General features: G+C 37.8%; 1 protein-coding gene across 10 annotated transcripts in view; it reads left to right on the forward strand.

Moving 5' to 3' along the window:
• dnah5 (dynein, axonemal, heavy chain 5) overlaps positions 1-25,065 on the forward strand; it is a 343,529-nt gene that overhangs the window by 195,204 nt on the left and 123,260 nt on the right. For 9 of the 10 annotated variants that reach the window (XM_069914173.1, XM_069914169.1, XM_069914164.1 and 6 more), the window contains 6 exons: positions 5,666-5,819; positions 8,944-9,090; positions 12,480-12,721; positions 13,233-13,409; positions 16,271-16,475; positions 18,614-18,756. In XM_069914173.1, the coding sequence (XP_069770274.1) occupies positions 5,666-5,819; positions 8,944-9,090; positions 12,480-12,721; positions 13,233-13,409; positions 16,271-16,475; positions 18,614-18,756 (1,068 nt within the window). The remainder of the gene's footprint in view (positions 1-5,665; positions 5,820-8,943; positions 9,091-12,479; positions 12,722-13,232; positions 13,410-16,270; positions 16,476-18,613; positions 18,757-25,065) is intronic. The other variant, XM_069914167.1, reaches the window with a different exon arrangement.

Here is a 25,065-nt window from a genome sequence, read left to right on the forward strand (position 1 = left end):
GTGATTGCAAACAGAATATAATAAAACAACACGCCAAGGTTTCTTTAACAGCAACCATCAACACAGCCAAATCATCTGTCTTGATCAATGAAATCAACCAAATTATTGATATATATTGTGGAAAGATTAGAGCTAAAGTACTGAAACCTGCTACTCGCAGCATGCCAATCAATGAAAGATCAGTTTATTTATGCTCATTGCTTACTGTCTCATAATCAATTCTCAATCCATATCAGTATATTGCTGCTCTAACTCTGTATGTTCTATCCTTGTTGACTAACTGACTGTGTGGGATTTGATGAAAATCGGTGAAAATCCAAATTCACCACATTCAGTCATTTCTTTCCTCTTCACCCCCCCCCCCCATAAGAAAACTCCCAATAGATAAATAAAATACTATTTTTCTTTCAGAAATCTTTGCTGACTGCCTATTCCCATGATTCCTTTCCAGGCATGATTATATCATTCATTATTAAAATCCAAATACTTTCCTACCACTATCATTAGACTAACATTTTCACTTTGCTTCTCTCCTTAAATACTGGGTTAACACTTTCAGTTCTCCCTTTCACAAATCTTGAATCTACATAATTTTGAAATATGAATTCCACAACATTCAAGAGCTTTATAGTTGCATCTTTCATAATTCTGAGCTGTTGATTATCTGTCCTTGATATTTATTGAATTTCAAGCTCACTAGGCTCTTGTACTATTGTTTGATTAATATTTAGTTCCTTCGGTTTTCTATTCCTTTGACATCCTCAGTCTTCTCTGACTTTGCATCTTCTGCTGTGAGGAAAGAATCAATGTAATTGTTTACTTATTCTGTTAATTGTCATTGTTAATCTTTTCCTTTTTACATGGATAATGTAGCTCTTGCACTTGTCCTTTTACCTTTCTTGCCAACCAGCTCTCATATTCTAACTTGCCTTTTTACCGATTTAAAATAGACCTGTACAGAACAGCAAGAGACCCTTCAGGCCACTGTCTATTCTGACCATGATGCCAGTTTAAACTGCACATCTGCCTGCCATAGTTATTTCTCTCCATTCCTTGCTTGCTCATGCATCTGTCTAAAAGTCTCTTAAATATTACCATCGTATCTGCTTCCCCCATTCTCTGACGTGCATTTCAGACATTCACCACTCTTTTTAAAAAAACTCTCTTAAATCTTCCTTTAAATGTTCCTCCTCTTAATACACTGCTCTCTTGTATTTCATATATCTGCCCTGGTGAAAAAATAATGATTGTCTACCCTAATCTATGCTTCTTGGAATTTTATAAAGTATCAGATTGTCCCTCTGCTGATGACACTCCAGAGAAAATAATCCAAGTTGTCCAACCTCTCCTTATAGTGAATACTCTTGAATTCAGGCAGCATCCTGGTGAACCATTCTGTACCCTCTGCAAAGCTTGCACAGCCTTGTTCTATGTACATTTGTCATTTGTGTGTAGGGTTCTAACCTACACTATGGTGTGCCTGTACTCATCCGGAGACGCTCTTTTTTGTTGAGTTGTGTGTCATATAAAATCAGATGACAATAAAATTGAATTTGACAATAACATTGAATTAACATTAAACACATTCTCTTTTTGTGTTATATGTGGCTTATCATTAACCCATCGCCTGGTCCTATCTTTCAGTTTCTTGTAACTGAACTGCTCTCTTCTATTCAGGTCTATCTGTAGCATGTAAAACAGATTTCTAATTTTTCTTTAAAGAAGCTTAGAATAATAACATGGGAAAAATGGTTAATGTAGTTTCAAATTTATTTAATCAGAAGGATTATACACTATAATTAATGCCACCTGTTCACGACGAGACTTAAATTTCTAAAATTGCTTCAAAATATGCAAATCTGCCTCATTGATAGGCTGATGTGCAGAGGTCAGTTTCTCGAAAATGAAGAAAATAAATTGTTTACGAATTGTGAAGTATCTATCTTTGCACCCAAAATAAAAGATCTCAAATGCACGAACTTAAAGGCAAGCAAATGAGTTATAAGAGATGATTGAGTCATTTTTGAGGGCATGCTCGTGTGGGCATTCTAGCATTATAGTTTTAAAACTAACATTGATGAAATCAAAAACTCAATTTGTGTTGAATGTAATGTGTTTCAAATCCATAGTCCAATATACCAGTTATGCCAATACTGAAGAAACTGTGCTCAATAAACATTGAGCACTCAAACAGAAACCTTTGCCCATAGCACGGAAAGGAGGCCCTTCAGCCCTTCTAGCTTGTGCCAAACTATATTCTGCCTAATTCCAGTGACCTGCATCCAGTCCATATCTCACCATACCCCTCCCATCTATGTACCTGTCCAAATTGTTCTTAAAGGTGAAAATTAAAATGCATTCTCCACTTCAGCTGGCACCTCTTTCCACACTCCCACTACTCTCTGTGTGAAGAAGTTCTCCCTAATGTTCCCCCAAACTTTTCCCCTTTCACCTTTAACACATGTACTCTGGTTTGTTTCTCATCTACCCTCAGTGGAAAACGTTTAGTTGAATTTTCTCTGTTTATGACACTCATAAATTTGTATATCTCCATCAAATCTCCCCTCATTCTTTTATGCTCCAGGGGATAAAGTCTTAATCTGATTAATCTTACCCTGTACTCAGTTCCTAAAGAATCCTGGCAACATCTGAGTAAATCTTTCTATCTTTCCTGCAGCCAGGTGACCAAAACTGCACACAATATTCCAAATTAAATATATGTAAAAATATTTATGGGTTTCTAGGATTGTTCAACAGTCTCACAACCTGCGGGAAGAAGCTCTTTCCCAGCCTGGCAGTTTTGGTTTTTATGCTCCTGCACCTCTTCCTTGAAGATAGTGTTGCAAAGATACTAAAGGCTGGATTCTCTGATTCTCAATGATTCTCTGAGCTTTCTTTGAGCACCACTCCTTGTAGATATCATTGAGAGAAGGAAGGGTGACCTCAGTGATCTTCTCAGCCATTTTAATCACCCTCTACTGACCTCTGATCTGATGCTTTGCAGCTACCATTCCACACTATGATGCAGCCAGCCAGGGGATTCTCTACTGTGCTCCTGTATGTATAGTGGCAACTCAGGTTAAAGTACACATTTTATCTGAATAAGCAAGGCATTCATAACCAAATGGATCAGTGCTTGGTATGAACCAATGCTTGGTAAATGGGTATAATTTATTAGTCAGTACAGAGACATAAGTGCAAAATTTCCAAGATGGCTAACTACTTTTCTGGGGATTTTGACTTTTCAGGAAGTTAATTTGGGATTGCTTTGATAATGAAGAATGACAATAATCTAAATTTTAAAAAATTGGGGTGTTTTGGTCAAGGCAGGAAATAACAAAAAAGTAAATTGCCTGTGGAATGATCATTATACATTGGTCAAATTATCCACAAATATGAAGCTTGAGGTACATATATTCGTACAAGTTAAACTGTCAAAAGTCTACTGAAGGATGCATTGAAGACAGTTTTATAAAACATTATGTTGTAAATCTAATGGAAAAAAGCAGATAATTTAAAAATTGATCTTCTCTAATTAAACAGAATTAGTGAATCAATAGTAAAAGATCCTTTGGAAATAATAGCATTTCTGTTACAGTTTTAGAATGACAAAAATTCAAATTTTGGACCTCAAATAAAATGATTTGGTTAGAATAGTTTGCAGATATGTCGTAGCGATATTCAAGAAATATTTACCGTAATTATGTGAAAACCAAATGACTGTTAACCCAGACACACCTCAAGGATGCATGCTTAGCCCACTGCACTACTCACTAAACTGTGTTGCCAGGCACAATTCCAATTCTATCAACAAATTTGCCGATGACATCACAGTTATTGGGAGAATCAAAATGGCAATGAGGAATAGTACAGGAGGGAGACAGATCAGTTCATTGAGTGGTGTCACACCAACAATCTTGCACTCAACATTAGCAAAACCAAGGAGATAATTGTGGACTTTAGGAGGAAGTCAGGAGAACACGACTCTATCCCCATCCAGGACTCAGTAGGGGAGAGGGTGAAGAACTTCAAATTCCTGGGTGTCAGCGTCTCCAAGGATCTGTTCTAGAGCCTCCATGTCGATGCAAACCTGAAGGCTTGCCAATGGCTATACTTTCTGAGGTGTTTCAGGAGATTCGGTAGGTCACCGAAGACTCTTCCACAGGTGTACAGAGGAGTGCATTCTGGCCGGGTGCATCACTGTCTGCTACAGAAGTGCCAATACTCAGGACAATAAAAAAAAACTCCAGTGTGTTGTTAACTTGACCTGTGACATCACAGGCACCAAACTTAACTCCATTGAGGACATCTACATGAGGTGGAGTCTTAAGATAACAACCTCTATCCTCAAAGACTCCCACCACCCAGGCCCTATTCACTCTGCTACCATCGGGAAAAAGGTACTGGAGTCTAAAGACATGCACAGGGACAGCTTCTTCCCCACTGCCATCAGATTCCTGAATGATCAAAGACTCTACCTTATAGGGTTGTTATATTTGGTGCCAAACAGCAGAAATTTGACACTTTCTTGAATCGGTTGGCAGCAGGAAGTGCCATTTTGCCTTCTTTTTGGTTCTGTTGATGCTTTTTACAACTTTTTTAAATGTTTACAATTTTAAAATTTGGTGCAAAATCTGCAACTCTGCTACCTTTGACTGTTTGTGCACCATTTTTATTTAATTTTTGCAAGGTGGTTTATATGAATGTCTACACTATGATGCTGCCACAGAACAACAAATTATGATAATATATTCTGATTCTGAATTCCATTGTGGAATAAAGACCCGAGGTAAGGGAATAGAACAAGTTTTGGATGGCATTCACTTAGAGGAAAGGACTGAATATATTCAAGTGTATTGATGAAACAAATAGGTGGGAAAGCAAGTTGTGAGGAGGATGGGGGAAATTGATAAAGGCATATGGACAGGTTAAGTGAATGGAATAAAATATAACAGATGGAGTAAAATCAGAGGATTATGAGGCTATGTGTTTTGATAGGAAGAATGAAAAACAAGAACATTTTTTAGTGTCCTAATCAATGAAAAGAATAAGCATGCATGGGTAGCAAGTATTGAGATTGTAAATAAAATATTCTTTATGTTTAAAGGATGATTAAAAGTCAGGAAGACATCTCAAGAGATTATATCTTGAGTATTAAAGTTTGGAATGCTTGTTTAGGGATGAAACTGCCTGATTGACTTTGACCAATCCAGAAATGCAATGGTTATTAAGCATATCCATATCAAAAATTATGAAGACCAACAGGAAAGTGGCCCAGATTAGTGGCTAAGACCAATATTGAACAGTGGAACCGGAGACCAAATAGTATTTTGCTGCTTGTATTTTTGAACTTGTTCACAGCACTTTTCAAACCTGGTGATGTATGATGTGGAGCAGAATGTGTTTAGTTTGAAAATGCACTTTCAAATAGGCACAATTTTCAGACAAAATTTTTGTCTGAACTTGCCAACTTTACCCTATTCTGTAGATTTATTCATTTTTTTTGTCTGCATTTTGGGTTATCCAAAATATGGACATTGTAGAAATATTATTTTAAAATAACTAGGGATCATTTAAGTCCTGAATTTCTGATTCATTAAAGGAAAAGTATGTATTTACTATTAGAAATTTACAGTATTCTGAAAATATATTTGCTTCTATTCAGATTGAAGAAGCAGGACTTGTCAGTCATCCTCCATGGAAACTCAAAGTTATTCAGCTGTTTGAGATACAAAGAGTCAGACATGGAATAATGACTTTGGGACCCAGTGGAGCTGGGAAAACCACTTGCATCCACACATTGATGAAAGCCATGACTGGTAAAGTGGAAATTGATAAAAATTTGATTATATCTTTGAGTGATTTTTATTTCTAATTAAAATGTATTTTATTTGTAACATTTAAAAAATAATTTGAGGTGATTTTTTGGATGGATGAAAAACATAAGAACCTTTAATTGTACCAGGTGTAAATTTGTGGCAATAACTGCAGTAAGTCAAAAAATGTAAGATGAGCAGAATTGCAACAGGACCATCTTGAAGTTGCAATATATTCTGATCTTGTACCAATCTTTAATCAGGTCATTTCCAAAAATTACATTTAGGATTTAAAAAAATACTTTATTTAAAGTTTAAAATCACATAACATAACATTAGTCACTACATTTTAAAACAGACATAATGTGATTAGTCATTTATATATAACCCCCCCAACCTTCCCAACCACCCCACTAATACCCTCCCTCTTCCCTTCCGCACCTACAAAAAAAGAAAAAGATCATCAATTAGTTCAATCACATTAAAACTTTTTGTCTGACCGAGAGATCAAATTCTAACACCAATAGTTTTGATATAAGGACTCCAAACATTATCAAAGAAAATATATTTGTCTCTTAAATTATATGTAATCTTTTCTAAAGGAATACAGGCTTTAATTTCATTATGTCATCTTTTCATACTTAAAATGGAGTCAGATTTACATGTAAGAGCTAAACACTTTTTAGAAACCACCAAAGACAAATGCAAAAATTCAATTTGGTACATAGTCAATCTCAATCTTAAAACTATCGACTTAATATTTCTTAATAAAAACAACAAATTCAATTTGGTACATAGTCAATCTCAATCTTAAAACTATCGACTTAATATCTCTTAATAAAAACAACACTAGGTCAAAAGGTAAACTCTGTTTTAATATATGTTCCAAAACCAATTTAATTTGCAACCAAAAATGTTTAACCTTAGGACAAATCCACATCGAATGGAAAAAAAAGTACCTACTTCTTGGTCACATCTAAACATAGATTTGAAGAACTAAGTTGAAAATTTTTCAGTTTATACAGAGTCAAATACAATTGATGTAAAAAGTCATATTGCACTCATCTAAAACGTACATTTATTACCTTAGTCATACTATCTTTACACAAATTTCTCCAAACATTTTCATCAATCGTTCTATCTAAATCCAATTCCCATTTCATTCTTGATTTATGAAGATCTGGTTTAGGCATTTTATTTTGTAACAACTTATATATTTCAGAAATAAATTTGTTTTGAATCATCTTTAGTAAGTAATAATTCTAAAGAAGAATGTCTAGGTTTTTCTAATAAAAAGTTTTTGACTTGATAATAACAAAAAAGGTGTTCAGAGGGATTTGAAATTTGTCTTTCATACGATAAAAATACAAAAAAATTCCTTGTTTCAAAGCAATTTTTGACTTTTTAAATTCTCGTTTGGTTCCAAACTTTCAAAAGCTGATTATCCACAGTAAAAGAAAAAAAGTTTGTTCTGATATAAAGGTGTTTCCAATGAAATCTTCCCTTTCCCACCTGTCTGATAATCAATTTTATTCCATAGCTCAATTAAATGCTTTAAAATTGGTGGGTCTACACCAACTAATAATTTTGAATTCCATTTATAAATAAATTCCATCATAGATTTTTACATTTAGGATTCATTATTATGTGGGCTTCACACGAAAGTCAGCATTTAAGACTCATCCCCTGTGTCATAGAATAAAATGCTCCCACATTGCTGCTGGTTGAAAGTTCCAGGATTTTGACCAGGTTGAAATAAAACAATGGTAATATATTGCCATCACTAACATTTAACTCCTCTGGACGTTGCAAGACCAGCTGAGTTCCTCCAGCATTTCTGTGTTTTGATTACAATCATAGTGTTTGCAGACTTTTGTGTTTCACTCTTTTTGCAGTGCTTCTTGAAAGTAGTGCCAGTAGTGAAATGAATGTTTAGGGTGGTGGACTATTTTATCTTGGATGGTGTCAAACTGCTCAAGTGCAGTTGGAACTGCACTTATCTAGGGAAATGGAGTTCATAATACTTCTGATTGGTGTTTTATAGATGATGGAAGTGCTTTGAGGAATCAGGAGGTGGGTCTGTTCCACCATACAGCAAGATCTAAACTAATTTTTTTAAAAATTAGGAACACAGCACAGTAACCAGCCTTTCTACCCCACATGTCCACACTTCCCAAATTCACCCATGTGACTGATTAACCTACTAACCTGTATGTCTTTGCAACATGGGAGGAAACCAGAGCACCCAGAGGAAACTCACGTGGTCATGGGCAGAACATACAAACTCCTTAAAGACTGTGGCAGATTTGTACCAGGGTCCACCTGTTTCCCATTGCTCTTAGCTCCCTTGTTTTCGATTCCTCAAATGTATTCAAAGATTTGGCCTCCATGGCTCTCTTAAGGAGAGCCTGCCAATGACCTGCATCCTCTAGGAGAAGCAAATCTTATATCTACTGTACTTTAAATTGCCAGACTCTTATACTGAAACTGTATCCCAGAGTTTAGATCCCACCAATAGGGAAAACATCTTCACAGTAATCTACCTTGTCAAGCTCTCTCAGAATTTTCATAAGATCATGTCTCCAACGTTTAATCTCCATTAAGCACACAGTCCCGATGTTGTTCACCCTTTCCTCAAATAATATCTCTTCATCCCAGAATAAAACTTGGAACTGCCTCCAGTGCAAATACATCTTGTTAAATAAGGTTCTCTGCACGTGGTGTCGTCAACAAACTGTGCAGTCTTTTGCAATAAAAGCCTACGTTCCAATTGGCATCTTAAGTATGGGTGACTGCATTCCAAATTATTGTATTTTATGTTGGAGAATGCCCAATGACATTGTGTAGTCTTGCTGCATTCAAACAATACTCTGCTTTTCTATTCTTTCTGCCCAAGTGGAAAATGCCTTTTTAAAAATCTCCTCATTGAAACAATCTGCCAAATCCTTGGTCATTGTTTTCACCTATCAATATCCCTCTACACACTTTTATGTCCATGACTTTTTGTTCCAAAGTTCAGAGAATCAATTAATTAATAATGTAATTAATTAAAAGGAGTATACTGAAGAACAGAGTGTGAATGTGTATTATTATTTTCATTTCATCACTAATCTTCTCATTTTTACAGATTGTGGTAAGCCACATCGTGAGATGAGAATGAATCCTAAAGCCATCACTGCACCTCAAATGTTTGGCCGGCTGGATGTAGCTACAAATGATTGGACGGATGGTATCTTTTCAACTTTGTGGAGGAAAACTCTGAGAGCAAAGAAAGGTAAGCAAGTAACCATGCAAGGGACTAGAAAGTGTAACGCTGAACAAATCTTGTGAATGAATCTCCTTGAGCTCATCCACCTGACATTTGGTCTTTGAATGGGAATAGCAGATTGTCTTAACCACTATCTTGCAAACACAATCAAATCTCCTCTCAAATTTCTTTCCCGTTTACAACTTTTTAAAAATGGGTGAGCAATATGGATTAGCTCGAAGCACGAGAAATTTGTGGGTGCAAAATCAAGAAGAGAAATCCATTTGACCAGGCAGTTGCACATATTTGTTCTTTCATTATTTTGGGTCTGAGCACTTCCTCAAGAACTTCAATTTAAAAAGTCACCGTGATCTTGGGAATACATTGCAATTACAAAGAAGAGATCAAAGGGTTGCACCACACCTCATGGAAGCTACGTGCTCAAAGAGATCCATGCTATATTGAGTAATAGATTGTACATTAGATGTAGCTAGCTTGACTATGAAGTGAAGGTGAAGGAGCCAATTGTTATATGTGTGGTACAGGATTTTGTTTAGTATATGTGAAAATATAGTTGCATCGTCTTATAAATGTTTTCCACCATTGGAAATTTTAGACATGCCTTATCATTCTTTCACTCTGTGGAACTTCAGTTAACCTGAGCTTAACAAAGTGATGTGCATACCGTTAAATTTAAATTTAGACGTACAGCACGTTAACAGGCCTTTATGGCCCACGAGCCCGCACCACCAAATTGCACCCAATTGACCTACAGCCCTGGTACTTTTTGAATGATGGGAGGAAACTGGACCACCCAGAGGAAATTGGAGTACCCAGAGGAAACCCAAATAGATATGGGGAGAACATACAAACTCCTTACAGACAGCTTTCAAATTCCTTTTGAATCCCAGTTGCTGGCGCTATAACGGTGTTGCACTAATCGCGATGCTAACTCTGCTGCCTGCTGCCCCTAGCCAGACATCTATAGATTCTGAGAGGGTTCACAGAAAAGGAAAATATGTGCATCGTGTTTCTAGATTCTTTCACCATTTTTTGACAAAATATTCATGAGATTTTTTTTAATTTTGGGCTTTTCTAAGCATAATGTATTCAGATCCCTAAAAAGGGCTCCAAATTACTGTGGTTAAGGTGTTGTTGAGTTAGCATTAATATTTTCCACATGCACCATGAATATCACCACTGTAATTTTAGAAAATATTGTGTTGAAAATATTTTGAGATAAAGCAGGAACATATTAGAATCAGGCAGTAAGGAATGTAGTAGTAAGGTTTATTAGAATCAGGCAGTAAGGAATGTAGTAGTAAGGTTGATAAGCAGGGGAGAATAGATAAAGATGATCATTTTATGTCAAACCAGCTTGAAAATGCCAGGAAAGATTCATGCCAGTTGCCTTTTTGAGATAGAATAAGTGCAAATGCAAAAGACATGAGTACCTTGGTACGACAATCCAATTATTAACCACCTCAGATCTTAGATATGGTCCTGTGTAATGAAGTGAATAAAATTATTGATCTCAAAGAAAGGGCTAGCCATGATATTGAATCTTGGAGCAGGCTCGATGCTCCAGATGGCCCACTCCTGCTGCTATTTCCTGTGATCTTTTGTGGATTCTGATGATCAAGAAGAGTTTTCCTCTGTCGCTCTGTTACTCCATAACTCACTATGGAGGCCTCTCTCCAGTCCATTTATCAAATCAAATTAACACCTTTTGTCTGTTGGTCTGTACTCCTCCCCCTCCCATTGTTCCCATTTCATCAGTTTTTTTAAAGATAGGCCCCTGCCTAGTGTTTGTTTGTCCCTTGAGGAAGGGCTCAACCCCAAAATACTGGTAATATATTTTAACCCCCTATGGATGCTGTGAGACCTACTGAGTTCCTCCACCATTTCTGTGGGTTTTTTTTACAACAATCATCGCATCTGCACATTTTTGTGTTTTACTGCATTGTTTATGTACCTGACACCAAGGTTCCAGAAACTGGTATCATCGACACAGGAAATGCTTGAAGCCTCCTTTGAAGAAATGTAACATTCCAAGAGCTATGCTTCCTCCTTCCTTCCCTCCCTCCCTTTCCCAATATGGAGTTTCATCCAGCCCTCAACACAAAGACCTCTTGAACATTCCCAGTGTAAATTTGGAAATATGAATATTCTCAACACCAGCCCACAAATGAGTGAAGTTAAAGAATTCAATAGACATTATAATCACCCTGAGACTTGCAATGTGGTTTGGGACATGCATATTTAGCTTCATGATTCAGTCTTCATTTGCATTGATAAATTAATTAGAATGGGCCCTTTCAGATTCTTTGTAAATGGGTCCTCCTCGCAAAGTTTTTTTTCTTCCCTACTACCTCTTCCTAGTTCTTGCAAATAGTCCAGGTCCATGATCTGCCTTTATTATGCAAAGCATCCCATGAACTCCAAGAAATGGCTACAAATGTTTCCATGTCTGACAGCAGCAGTTTTAAAGTCATTTTATTTCGCTCAGAAAGTAATTCAGACAGTAAATGCAGCAATCAAAGCAATCAGCTTTCTTTCCATTCATTATCCAAGAAAGCTGAAAGTAATTGAAAATCATGTGTTGATTGGAAGCAGTGTTCTTGCAGATGAATTTCAGTTCAACATTGTATGAGAATTGACCATGCTGCACCTAGACATCATACTTCGATCTATGTCTCGTGGCCTGTTTGGAATGGGTTAAAATTTTATTGTGTGCACAACATGCATAATCCAGTCTAATAGGCAATTGTGGCATCAAATAACCAGGAGCAACTATATGTAGCCCAATTTTGAAGCCTTGTAGAAGCACTAACACGCTCGAGAGTAAGCACTTTACATAATTGTTACAAGTATTTCTGCTGAGGTTTATCAAGATAAATTATATTTTAATTTTTTTTACTTACAACATGGTAGAAGCCAATTCCAGCCTTTTAAACTCTTGCCACTCAATTACACCCAATTAATCCTGTACGTTTTTGGATGGTGGGAGGAAACTAGAGCACCTGGGGAAAACATAGGGAGAAGGTACAAACTCCTTGCAGACAGCTCCGAATTTGAACCCAGATCACTAGCGCTGCAACAGTGTTGCACTAACCGCTACGCTAACTGTACAACCCTTGTAAGTTGATTATATATGATCTAATTTTGGTAAGACTTCATTGTCGGTATTCTTGTGGCCTTGTGATGCAATTCACAGGTTGGAGAGTGAGCATGTGTCATCCTTTAGATTGATACAGTAAATAAAGGGTCAGAGGCCTATACTGTAATTAAAAAAAAATGCAGTTTTAATATTTTGAGAGAATATCTCATGACAAGCTATAGTGTTCATAGTAGTAAAATAAAATAGTACTGGTGCATATGCATATCTTTGTGTACTAATTTGCATCTCATTGCAGGAGAACACATCTGGATTGTATTGGATGGGCCTGTTGATGCTATCTGGATTGAAAATTTAAACTCTGTGCTTGATGATAATAGAACTCTTACTCTGGTAAATGGTGATCGGATTCCCATGGCTGCAAACTGTAAAATTGTATTTGAGCCACACAACATCGACAATGCATCACCTGCAACAGTTTCACGCAATGGCATGGTCTTCATGAGTTCATCAGTCTTGACCTTCATCCCTATTCTTGAGGTATATGAATGATTTTTAAATGAGATTGGATAAGATAGTGAATTTTTTTCCAAACTATTTTTAGGCAGATACTTACAAGTAAGTTGAATTTCACTTGAGATAACTTTGAAAGATTTGGAGAAGAGCATAAATGCTTTCTTCAACTCTTCCCGTTGATCTCCTGTAGAAGTTGTGGCACGTCCTTGGGCACAGAATCAATGATTTTATTTGGTACATAGGTAACATTGCAAGTTCAAATTATTTCTATGTCTGCAAACAAGGTTAATAATTCTGTGCAGAAATAACTGGCTAGAATTTTCAACCAGCAAGGAAATAATAGAAGGTATGGTAAATTTGATACTTTGCCCATTTCAAGTTAGGGGGACATGATCAGCTTCCACGTGACTGAAGTTAGAATTCTATTCAGTATCTCTCCAAGTTTGTGTATGAATTCATAAAATAACTAAAATGTGTTATAAATTCTCAGTTGTGTGTATCCTGATAAATTCCTCATTTGGTTTGTTTGGTTTAGGGTTGGCTGAAGAAATTGTCTTCACAGACAGCTGGGGTCCTACGAAAGTTATTTGCAGAATCCTTTGCAGAGCTGTTTTGTTTCAGTATCCAATCACTGGAATACAAGATGGAAATGCTGGAGGCTTTTGTCATTATGCAAAGCATTAACATGCTTAATGGGCTAATTCCCCCAAAAGTGAGTAAATGGTTCAATTTTTGCCATGAAGCTCTGTAAGATGAGATAAAAATTCTACTCGACAGTGATTTTTGTTCATGCGTAAAACATCAAAAATTCAATTAAAACTCTCTGCAGGTTGGATTATGTTTACGTTGAACCACAGACACGAACTCACTTTATCTCTTTTGCATTAATCTATTTTTTTAAAAATAGTGTATTTACTGAAATGTAATTTATAGCAATTTTGCACCTGTAATTCACAATAATGCTACCAAAAAACAACAAATTTTATGACATATGTTCATACAATAAATTCTGATTACCGTAAGACATAGGAGCTGTAATAGGCTATTGAGCCCATCATGGTCAATCAAGCCCATCAAGTCTGCCCCACCATTCAATCATGAGCTCATCCATTTTTCCACTCAGCCCCACTACTGGCCTTCTCCCTGTAACCTTTGATGGCCTGGCTAATCAAGAAGCTATTAATCTCTAAAATGACTGGCTGTGGCAACATATTTCACAGATTTTCCACCCTCTGGCTTAAGAAATTCCTCTGCATTTTTGTTCTAAACGGAAGCCCTTCAATCCTGAAGTTGTGCCCTCTTGTCTTAGACTCTCCCACCAAGGGAAACAACCTTTCTACATCTTCTCTGTCCACACCTTTCAGCATTTAAAATGTTTCATTGAGATTCCCCCCTCATTCTTCTAAATTCCAACTAATGCAGACCAAGAGCTGTCAAAATTCTCTTCATATGATAACCCTTTCATTCCCAGAATCATCTAGTGAACCTCCTTTGAACCCTCTCCAATTTCAGCACATATTTTTTAAAATAATGAGCCCAAAACTGTTCACAATTCTCCACATGAGGTCTCACCAGTGTCTTATCAAGCCTCAACATCACATCTGTGCTCTTATATTCTGTTCCTCTTGAAATACAGCATTGTATTTGCCTTCTTTGCCACCTTCTTAACATGCAAGTTTACCTTCAGGTTATCCTGCTTGGTGACTTTCAGGACCCTTTGCAGCTGAGTATTTTCAATTTTCTCCCCATTTTGGAAAAAAAATCTACCTGTTTATTTTGTTTGAACAAAATGCATGACTGTACACTTTCTGGCATTATATTTCATTTGCATTATATTACATTCCAAATGATCTGACATGCTTTGCTGCTCAACTTCCCAGTGGATTCTCTTCCAAATGGATTATCTTAAGAGTGGCTTCTGACCCTCCATAACAGTATAACCTGACTAACTTTAAAAAAAAATTTATTGTCATATCTGCAACTTGGGGCATGCTATATCTTTGGAACATGCTGTTGGAAGAAACGTAAGAGCAGGCACATTTCCAATATTCTAAAGCTATTCAGACAGATTTATATATCAGAAGAGCTTGGAAGGATATGGAACAAATGCAGGGAAATGATACCAGTTTAGAATTCAACTTGTTTGTTGTGGATGAGTTGGGCTGAAGAGCCTGTTCTGTGGTATGATATGACTATGATACAAGCAAAAGGAGTGCCTCCATCACCTCTCTGTACCGTGTTCCTATTTTCACCGTCTTCTTGCATTGTTTTCATTTATTCCCTGCCTGTTCCTCCCAGTGGCAAGGCCAGCATTTACATCCCACCCCGTATTGTCCTCAAGGAAGGCGTGACAAGTTGGATTCTTGTATTGCTGCTTATATCTGAGGTGAAGAATTGTAGAAATTTCCAGGGCTCAGGTGAAGGGCCAAAGAGACATTTCCAACTCAAGGATGGAGGATGCTTTTTAAAAATTAAGAACTGTAGATATTGAAAATTTGAAAGAAAAACATCTGTGGAAAGTGAAACAGAATTCAAATCAAAAACCCTTCAATTGCATCTGAATTTTTTTGGTGGGGTGGGACTTTGTTTGCAGTGCACTCCACTAATAAAGCTTTACCTAGCTGTTTGTAGTTTATTTTTTTATAACCGAATATCTATTGACATTGAAGAGATTGTGATAGTCAGTGACTGTTGATTGTACAGCAAGCAGAACCCATTTTACTCAGAAAAGAGAGTCTGTACGAGAACATAGAAATTAAAATTTGTGCATGGAACTTTTTTTCTCATCAAAAACAGTTTTTATATCTACAGAAGATTGCAGTAAGTAGAAGCTTGTTTCTTATCAATTGTGTGTATGAAGCATTCAAAGATTTGACCTATCTTGATAAGTAGCAGTATTACTCCAATGTGGTGCTCTTCTTTAAAGCAGTGATTTTTAAAAAAATATTATCTTGGAATATCCCAGGGTGTATTATTTCTACATACTTTTGCAATATATTCACTGTCTTATGTATATGAAACACATAATTTCACCCGAGTTCACCAAAGCAGCAGTAACAAAAGACAGTCCGTTGTTTGCTCATGCCTTGAAGAAGGGTTCAGGCCTGAAATGTTGGTTACCCTTTGCTTCCTATGGATGCTGAGTGACATGCTGAGTTTCTCCAGCCCTTTTGCGTATTGCACTTCAATCAGTGTCTTCTGGTGTGACATGACTCCTATGGTTGCATTACCTGCATGCTGCATCAAGAAAACCATCTTAATAAATTCTGCCTCTTCCAAACCTCTGACATGTCCATTCAATATTGGACAAATTAAAGTTTCCCACTATGACAATGTTATTGCCCTTACACCTTTCTATATATCTGTTCTATCTCTCAATGGCTATTGGGAGGCCTATAATATAACCCTATAAGAGCAATTATTACTTTCTCATTTGGTTGTGGATTTTCACTAATCAAAATCGCAATTTTTTTGGAATTGATTAAAATATTACATGCAAACAACATTATATATTATGTAAAATATCTCAAAAAATTGTTTTGGTCTAGTTCGTAAATCTGATTTTTACTTTAGGAGCAAGGTGGTGAAGCAAACCACGAACATTTGGAGAGATTGTATGTCTTCTGTCTCATGTGGAGTATTGGGGCCTTACTTGAATTAGAGGACAGAAAGAAAATGGAGTACTGGCTGCGAACACATGAAACTATTCATTTAGACCTGCCATCAATCCCACCAGGAAGTGAGGACACAATGTTTGACTATTTTGTGGATTATGATGGTCAGTATCAAAATAACCCAGCAAAGAAGAATTGAAATTAGTTTGGGAGAATATCTTGCAGTACTCTTGTCATGTTTCTGAAAAATGTAGCCTATAGACTTGGCCTGATTTTTCAAGCACAATTTTGCTCAAAATTGAAGTTTATTACAGAATCCAAGAATTAGATTGAAATTGAGGAGGTTTTCGAATGGTAATTATGACTGATTTGTGTTTGATATACAATTGTATTCTTAATAAAATTACTGGGTTGAATTCAGCCTAGCTTCATGCATAATTCAATGGAAAATCCTATTAATTTTGTAATTTATGTGATTCGCAAAGATAATTATGCTGGTCATGAAACACACCAACAATTTTAGAGAAAAGTTAAGTAATTAACCATAGCAATAGTTCATTAAGTATATTGCTAATGTCTTAAAATAGAAGAAACATTTAATTTTTCTGATGTTGTTGTGAGAAAGCTCATTAGGCTTAAATGAGATGTAGAGAAGTAGTCTTCTCAGGGATAATCAGCATGGCTTAGTGAGAGGAAGGTCGTGTTTCACAAGCCTAATTGAATTTTTTTATGGAGGTTACAAAAGAAAATGATGAAGGTAGGGCAATAGATGTATATATGGATTTCAATAAGGCATTTGACAAGGTCCCCCATGGGAAACTCATTCAGAAAGTCATGAGGCATGGGATCCATGGAACTTCGGCTGTGTGGATTCAGAATTGGCTTGGTTGTAGAAAGCAGAGAGTGTAGTGGATGGGAAGTATACTGCCAAGAAGTCAGTAACTAGAGGATCTGTAATCTGTGAGTTCTGTAGGAATCTGTTCTGGGTTCCCCTGCTCTTTGTGATTATTATTAAATAACCTGGATGAAAAAGTAGAGGGATGGGTGAGAACATTTGTGGAGGTTGGAGGTGTTGAGGGTAGTGTTAAAGGTTATCAGTTATAACAGGATATAGACAGGATGGAGAGTTGGACCGAAAAGTGCCAGGTGGAATTCAATCCAGATAAGTGTGAGATGATGCATTTTGGAAGGTTAAGAGTACATACTTAACAGTGTGGAAGAACAGAGGGACTTTGGTGTTCAAATCCATAGATCTTTCAAGGTTGTGCAGGTTGATAGGATAGTTAAGAATGCTTTTGGAAAGTTGGGCTTCATTCATCTCTATAAATCTCTGGTGAGACCACACTTCAAATATTGTGTTCATATTTTTGTAATAAAATTTGATTCCTTTTCATGTTTGGCCTTTATGAGATTGGGAGGCTCAATTTACACATGTTGCTCGATGTCTGTGTTCTGTATATGTTAACTGTTGTTAATGCAATCCCGATCTCTTTGTATCATTCTTATATTTATTAATCTGAAACTTAATAAAAAGATTGAAAATAAAGAATATTGTGGTCACAGGAAGAATGTGGAAGTTATGGAGAGGGTGTTGTCTTGGATAGGAAAATATATCTCATAAGACAAGGTTAACAGAGCTAGGGCTTTTCTCTTTGGAGTGAAGAAGGATGAGAGGTGACGTAATAGATGCTGACAAGATTATCTTTTTTCCCAGGCCAGGAATAACAAACACCAGAGGACACCTGTACAAAGTGAAGGGAGGGAAGTTTACGGGAGACATCAGGGATAGTTAGAGTTGTGGATACCTGGAATGCCTTGCCAGGGGTGGTGGTGGAGGCTTGAACAAGAGGTGCATTTAAGATACTCTTAGACAGGCACATGGATGAAAGAAAAATAGAGGGTTATGAGGTGGAAGGGTTTAATTCTTTTTGGGTAGGTCTGTATGACATTTTGGGCCAAAGGGGCTGTACTGTGCTGTAATGTTTTATATATTAAGTAATCTGTTTTGTATGTGCCGTGAGCGTGGAATCCATAATCTTTCAATAGCATTTAATGTATGCTAATACCATCACTATGGTATCTGACACCTACAATTAATTAATCTTTGAAAAATAGTAGAGATCAATTTCTAATTGTTAACTGGATACTGTTTCAACAATTGAGATTTTTTGTGCTATGATACAAATTGTAAATGAACAGTGGAGCTAAGTTTAACTAACTAAAGTTGTAAAGAATTCAAAAAAATTCGGTGAAACATTCATTTCTCAATAAATAATAATGACTGTGCAATATGTTAAACTAGGAAAATGGCTCCACTGGAATACAAACATTGAAGAATATTCTTATCCTACCGAGAGCAGTCCAGAATACAGCTCCATCCTTGTTCCTAATGTCGATAATGTGAGGACAGATTTTATCATCCGTACAATTGCCAAACAAGGAAAGGTAAGACATTTAAACCATAGAACTCTGCAACTTGGAAAGAGACACTTCAGCTTATCTAGTCTGTGCCAAACTATTTTTCTACCTACTTCCGTTGACCTTCACCTGGACCATCCAAATTTCTCTTCAATATTGAAATCAAACCCATATTCACCACTTCTGCTAGGCGGTTCATTCCACAATCTGAGTAGGGTGACCATTCCAAAAGGAGGACATGGCCATAGGTTATTATATTTACATATATATGTACAAACAGTGTGTTTACATTTGTTGATTTTTGCAATACAGTTTAAATCTTATGAAAAAATCTATTTTTGAATGACCACCACTGAGTGAAGATCCCCAATGTTCCCCTTAACCATTTTCACCTTTCTCCCTTGTTCCCCTTAAACATTTTATTTTTCTATTTTTCACCCTTCACCCGTGTACTCCCTCAATTCTATACACTTCCGTCAAATCGTCCCTCATTTCTCCAATACTCAAGGGAATAAAGTCCTAACCTCTTTCATCCCTATAACTCAGTTCCTCAAGAACTGGAAAAGTAATTTTTTTCCCACACTCTTTCAAATGTATTGACAAATAGTTGATCCATGCTGCACTCCAAAATTTGCCCTCATGGATGTCTTAGAGAACTTTGATATAATGTCCCAACTCCTGTACTCAATACTTTAATTTATGAAGGTCAATATGCTAAAAGCTCTCTTTACAATCCTATCTACCTATTTCTCCACTTTCAAGGAATTATGTATCTGCATTCCAAGGTCTTTCTATGTTTCTGTACTTCGTAGTGCCTGAGTGTTTAATGTACGAATTCTTCCCTGGTTTGTCCCCCCAAAGTGAAAACCTCACACTTGTCTGCATTAAATTTGATCTGCCACTTTGCAGCCCATTTTTCCAACTGGTCTATATCCACTGAAAACTTTGAAAGGCCTCTTCACTGTCCACTCTCAATCTTAGTGTCATTGCCAATTTGCTGAATCAATTTACCACATTCAGATCGTTGATATAGATGACACTCAACAATAGACTCCGCACTGATCCCTGAGGCACACAACTAGTCACAGGCCTCCAGTCAGTGAGGTATCTTCTCGCAAGTGGGATCTTGTCAAAGGCCTTGCTAAACTCCATGAAATCAACATCCACTGCATCTCTTCATTAATTTTCCTGGTAACCTCTTTTAAAAACTTTACAAGATTGTGTCCAATCTACCTGATCTACCTTGCACAAACCCATGTTGGCTGTTCCTAGCTGTCCCTGTCTATCCAAGTACTTGTACATCCAGTCTCTTAGGGCATCTTCAAATAACCTATCCAAGGCTGATGTCAGGCTCATCGGCCTATAATTATCTGGGTTATTTTGAGAGTCTTTCTTAAACAATTGAACAATATTAACTTTCCTCCAATCCTCCAGCACCTCACCCATGGCTAAGGATGTTTCAAATTTCTCTGCTTCGGCCCCTGAAATTTCTGTACTCGCCTGCCTAAAGGTCCAAGGGAACATCTTGTCAGGCTGTGGGAATTTATCCTTTATTTCCCTCAAGACAGTCTCCACCATATCTCTTCTCAAGATGACATCTTCCAGTCCAGATAATCTCAAATGTCCCTCTTCCATCACCATCAACTCAGCCCTTACCCACATTTCTCCATTTTCCACTCATCTGCCCTGGCCCTATCTACACCCAGACATAATTAAAACAGGATTCCTCTTGTCCTCACCTACCACTCTACTAGCTGCTGCATCCAACACATTATTCCTCCATAATTTCCGCTACCTACAACATGATCCCACCACCAGACACTTCTTCCCCTCTCCTCCTTCTGTAGGGACCACTCCCTCCGTGATTCCCTCGTCCACTCATCCCTTCCCACCAATTGTCCCCTTGGCACCTACCCTTGTGGCCACAAGAAAAGTCACTCTTGCACCGTGACTTTCTTCCTCATGACGATCCAGGGCGCTAAACAATCCTTTCAAGTGAACCAACACTTGAAGTGTGTATCCGTGAGAATTATCGACAGCGTCTGGTGCTCCCTTTTGTGGCCTTCTCTACAGTGCAAACTGGGAGATTGCTTTGCTGAGCACCTTTGCTCTGTCCATAATAACTGCATTATAATCACGATCCAAAATGATCCCTTACGCTAATTTCCATCACTTGCCCTGTCGCATTCCCTAATAGGAGATCTAGTATTACATTCTCCCTTATTGGGACAATCCTGGCAGTCACCAGTTGCTTCCTTGGAGTGATTGCCTCCCTGTAGCTCCTGTCTATCTCTTCTCTATCACCTGCCTCCTGAATGATCCAGAGTTCAAACAACTTCAGCTCCTTAACAATCTGCAAGGAGTTGCAGTTGGATGCACTTTTTGAGGTGAAGAAATCAGGGGCATTAGTGGCTTCTACATCCTCCAGGAGAAGCATACCGTGGCCCTGGCTACCACTCCATTGCTCACTCTGTGCAACAAGAAAAAGTCCTTAGCTCACTTGCTCTTACCTTCTTTCTCCTTGAGGGCTGTCCAAATTTATTGTCATCTGATTGTACAGCCCGACAAAACAAACTCTTGTAAGACCATGGTGGCTACAGAAAGCACACAATACACAGTACATAATTATCACATAAGTAATCAAAATAAATATTTGGGATGATTTGCATGGTAATGGGATACTGTTCATAAGTCTCACAGCCTGCAGGAACCCCAGCCTGGCAGTCTTTATTTTGATGTTTTTGTACCTCCTCTTTGATGGTAGTGGTTTAAAAATGCTGTGCGCTGGATGGAAAGGGATTCTAGAATTTCTTGAGCCCTATTTGTATTCAGTAAATGTCATCAATAAAAGATTTTTTCAGCATTTTTGATGATCCTCTGTATTGACTTCCAGTCTGATATATTGTAGCTGCAATACCATGGATAGCAATCAGACGGAATGTTCTCAATTATGCTCCTGTAAAAGTTTGTCAAGACGAGGGCCCTCCTTGCCCTCCTCACCTTCCTTCCTGCTGCACCTTCCTGACTAACGAGGAGGTGTGAGTCCAGGATATTTCTTAAATGAGGAAAAACTTGAAAATACCCAGATGCAAAGAGAATTGGGAGTCCTCGTTCAGGATAGCCTGAAGGTAAACTTGCATGTTGAGACAATGGTGAAGAAGGCAAATGCAATGCTGACATTCATTTCAAGAGGAATAGAATATAACAGTAGGGATGCGACGTTGAGGCTTTATACGGTACTGGTGAGACCTCACTTGGAGTATTGTGAGTGGCTTTGGGCTGCTCATTTGAGAAAAGATGTGCTGACCTTGGAGAGGGTTCAATGGAGATTCACTTGGATGGTTCTGGGAATAAAAGAGACATCATATGAGGAGCATTTCACAGCTCTTGTCCTGTATTCATTGGAATTTAGGAGAATGAGGGTGTATATCATTGAAACATTTCAAATCTTGAAAGGTGTGGCAGAGTTGTTTACCATGGTGGGAGGGTCTTGGATAAGAGGGCACAACTCCGGATTGAAGGACATCAGCTTAAAACAGAAAACTGTAGGAATTTCTTCAGCCAAAGGGTGGAAAATCTATGAAATTTGTTGCCACAGGTGGTTGTGGAGGGCAGGTCATTGAGTGTATTTATGATAGAGATTAATAGCTTCTTGATTAGCCAGGGCATCAAAGGTTATGGGGAGAAGGCCGGACAATGGAGCTGAGTGGGAAAATCGATCAGCTCATGATTAAATAGCAGACTCGATGGGCTGAATAGCCTATTTGTGCTCTTGTGTTTTATGCCCATTATGACCTCCATCAGCTTGGCCACACAGACTTTCAGCATGCATCCAGGTATGTTATTGTGGACCTGCTGCTTTGTGTATCTATTATAACTACCAAAATCTGTACCTCTTCTCACAAAAGCCTTACGAGCCAAAGCCTTTATGTTCCACTCTTGCACTGTGCCACACTCAGTGGATGCACCACTTAAGCTTCCTTTCTTTTGTTGGCTACACTTATTCAGTTAATTAGTGATTTTTACTGACACTTTTTGAAGTGTCCAACTCTTACCACAACTCCTATTGCTGGAAAATAAACTTACCAGCTGAGCAGTCACCTTTTTGGTGTCCCTCCCTCTTGCACCAAAATGCCTTTGGCTCACTGTTTATAAATGTTGCTCACAGAGGTATGTGATAGTACAGATTCTATCACCAATGTGTATATGTACATATGTACAGATAGTAGTGTAGGATGTCTGTGATTGGCTGAGAATGTAGCCACACCTACTGGCAGGTCTTAAAGGATTGCTCCTAGCCAGACCAGGTCATTCTGGACTGGTCAACCTACTTGTGATATGCTCCAGTCTTTTAGTTAATAAAAGCCTTGGTTTGGATCAACAAGTCTTTGGTTCTTTCAACGCGCACTACAAGGTATTCTTAAAAGTTGTTCAAATAGATTTATGTAATTTCTAAAGAAGTTATTGAAATAAATAGGAAGCGCCTTAGACTATCGGCAAATAATTTAAAGCATTTTATGTAAATGAAAATTTTGTGAACTACTTCATGTGCTTCTCTTCACCAAGTCAACACATCCATCTAAACCAGTGGTTTTCAACCTTTTTCTTTCCATTCACATACCACTTTAGTATTCCCTATGCCATTGGTGCTCAGTGATTAGTAAGGGATTGCTTAAGGTGGTATTTGGGTGGAAAGAAAAAGTTTGAAAACTACTGTTTTAATCAATTCATAACTCCAAAGGAAATGGGCCATTGACAATTTTTCTCAAGCAAATATTTCAGTAACAATTGGGTCTAGAGCAGTGATTCTCAACCTTCCCTTCCCATTCACATCCTATTACGAGCCCAAAGGACCCCAAAACCCAGCACCAATAGACATTCACCAAGACCAGTGGTTTTTAAAACAAAAGTTATTTTTAATCAATTTCAAACATGAAGGGGGGGGGGGGCATGGCAAGATGGCGTAGAGGGCAGACGTGTGATCCCACCCTTCCTCAGCCAGTTTTTTAAGCACCTGTCTTTAAAGTTTATCTAAGTGATTAAAAGTTGTATATTTATTTTTGGGAACATTAGTGGGTCATAATGGCAACTAATGTTAAAAAAACGAAAGTTCAATTACAGAAGAAATTACCTTTTAAAAGTGCTGAAGAATTGAGGCCTACCAGTTCAACTGAAGCCACGGAATTGTCGTTTGGAACCTCCAAGGCACAAAGAACTCCTGCCAGGCTGAATATTACACCAGCATCGACCTTGTATCCACAAGATGGTGCCGGAATGATGACGAGCTCGGCCGGAGTCGATCTATGTGTTCACAATGTCGGGTGCACAGGTGACCCGGCTGAGAGAAGAGCCCTTGAGCTTGGGCTACCGTTGAGTGGGCCTGGATGCGCAGAATTGTGTCGGAAGCCACCTCTGCGCAGTCCTTGGCCTTACCAGGCATGCGCGGTGCTTCAAGGGTCCATGAGCTACTGGACCGTCGTGTGTGCAGACCTGCACCAGGAAGGGCCTGACAATGCTGGAAGAAGAGGAAGACTTACCTTTAACGAGCAGTTCACAGGAACAATTGAAGGTGGAGTCTAGAGAAGGTAGGCCTCAAAATGTGGAACTGGAATCTGGAATGGAGTCTGTTTGCACAGTCTTGGAAGGGCTTGACTATCAAATGGACGATATGTTTAAACAAATGACTCAAGGATTTCTGGATGTGACAACTAATATGACAATCTAATATGTCTGAAGATATATCTACAATTAAGAGGGATGTCAGTAACTGTATTAAATCAGTTAATACAGTGCAAGAAAATTTTTTAAAAATTGAAACTTGAAAATTAAAAAATTGCTTTTTCTGAGTGTAAAATTCAAATTGAAAATAACAATGAAAAAAATAGAGAAAGTAGAAGATTCGTTTGTGGATTGGGGAAATCAGAAGAAAGACTTACTGAAAAAAATTGATTAATTGGAAAATCAAAGTTGGAGAAACAATGTGAAAATTGTGGGTCTTCCAGAAGACATTGAAGGGTCTGATCCAATAAAATTTTTCAAGAATTGGATTCCCGAGGTGTTGGGCAAAGAGTTTTTTTCGGAAGGTTTAGTATTGGAGATGGCACGTAGAGCATTACGAAAGAAACAGTTACCGGGACAACCGCCACGGGCGATCTTAGTTTGGTGCCTGAACTACCAGGACAGAGAAGTGATATTACGGTTGGCGGGACAGAAGGCTCGACAAAGTCAATCTCTAATGATGATCCAAAATAACAGAGTATTTTTTTATACAGATCTGAGTCAGGAAATTATTAGGCGACAACGAGAATTTAATTTGGCTAAACAAGTACTGTGGCA

Source organism: Narcine bancroftii, chromosome 1 (genome assembly GCF_036971445.1).
Source record: "Narcine bancroftii isolate sNarBan1 chromosome 1, sNarBan1.hap1, whole genome shotgun sequence".
In the NCBI taxonomy this organism is placed as follows: domain Eukaryota; kingdom Metazoa; phylum Chordata; class Chondrichthyes; order Torpediniformes; family Narcinidae; genus Narcine; species Narcine bancroftii.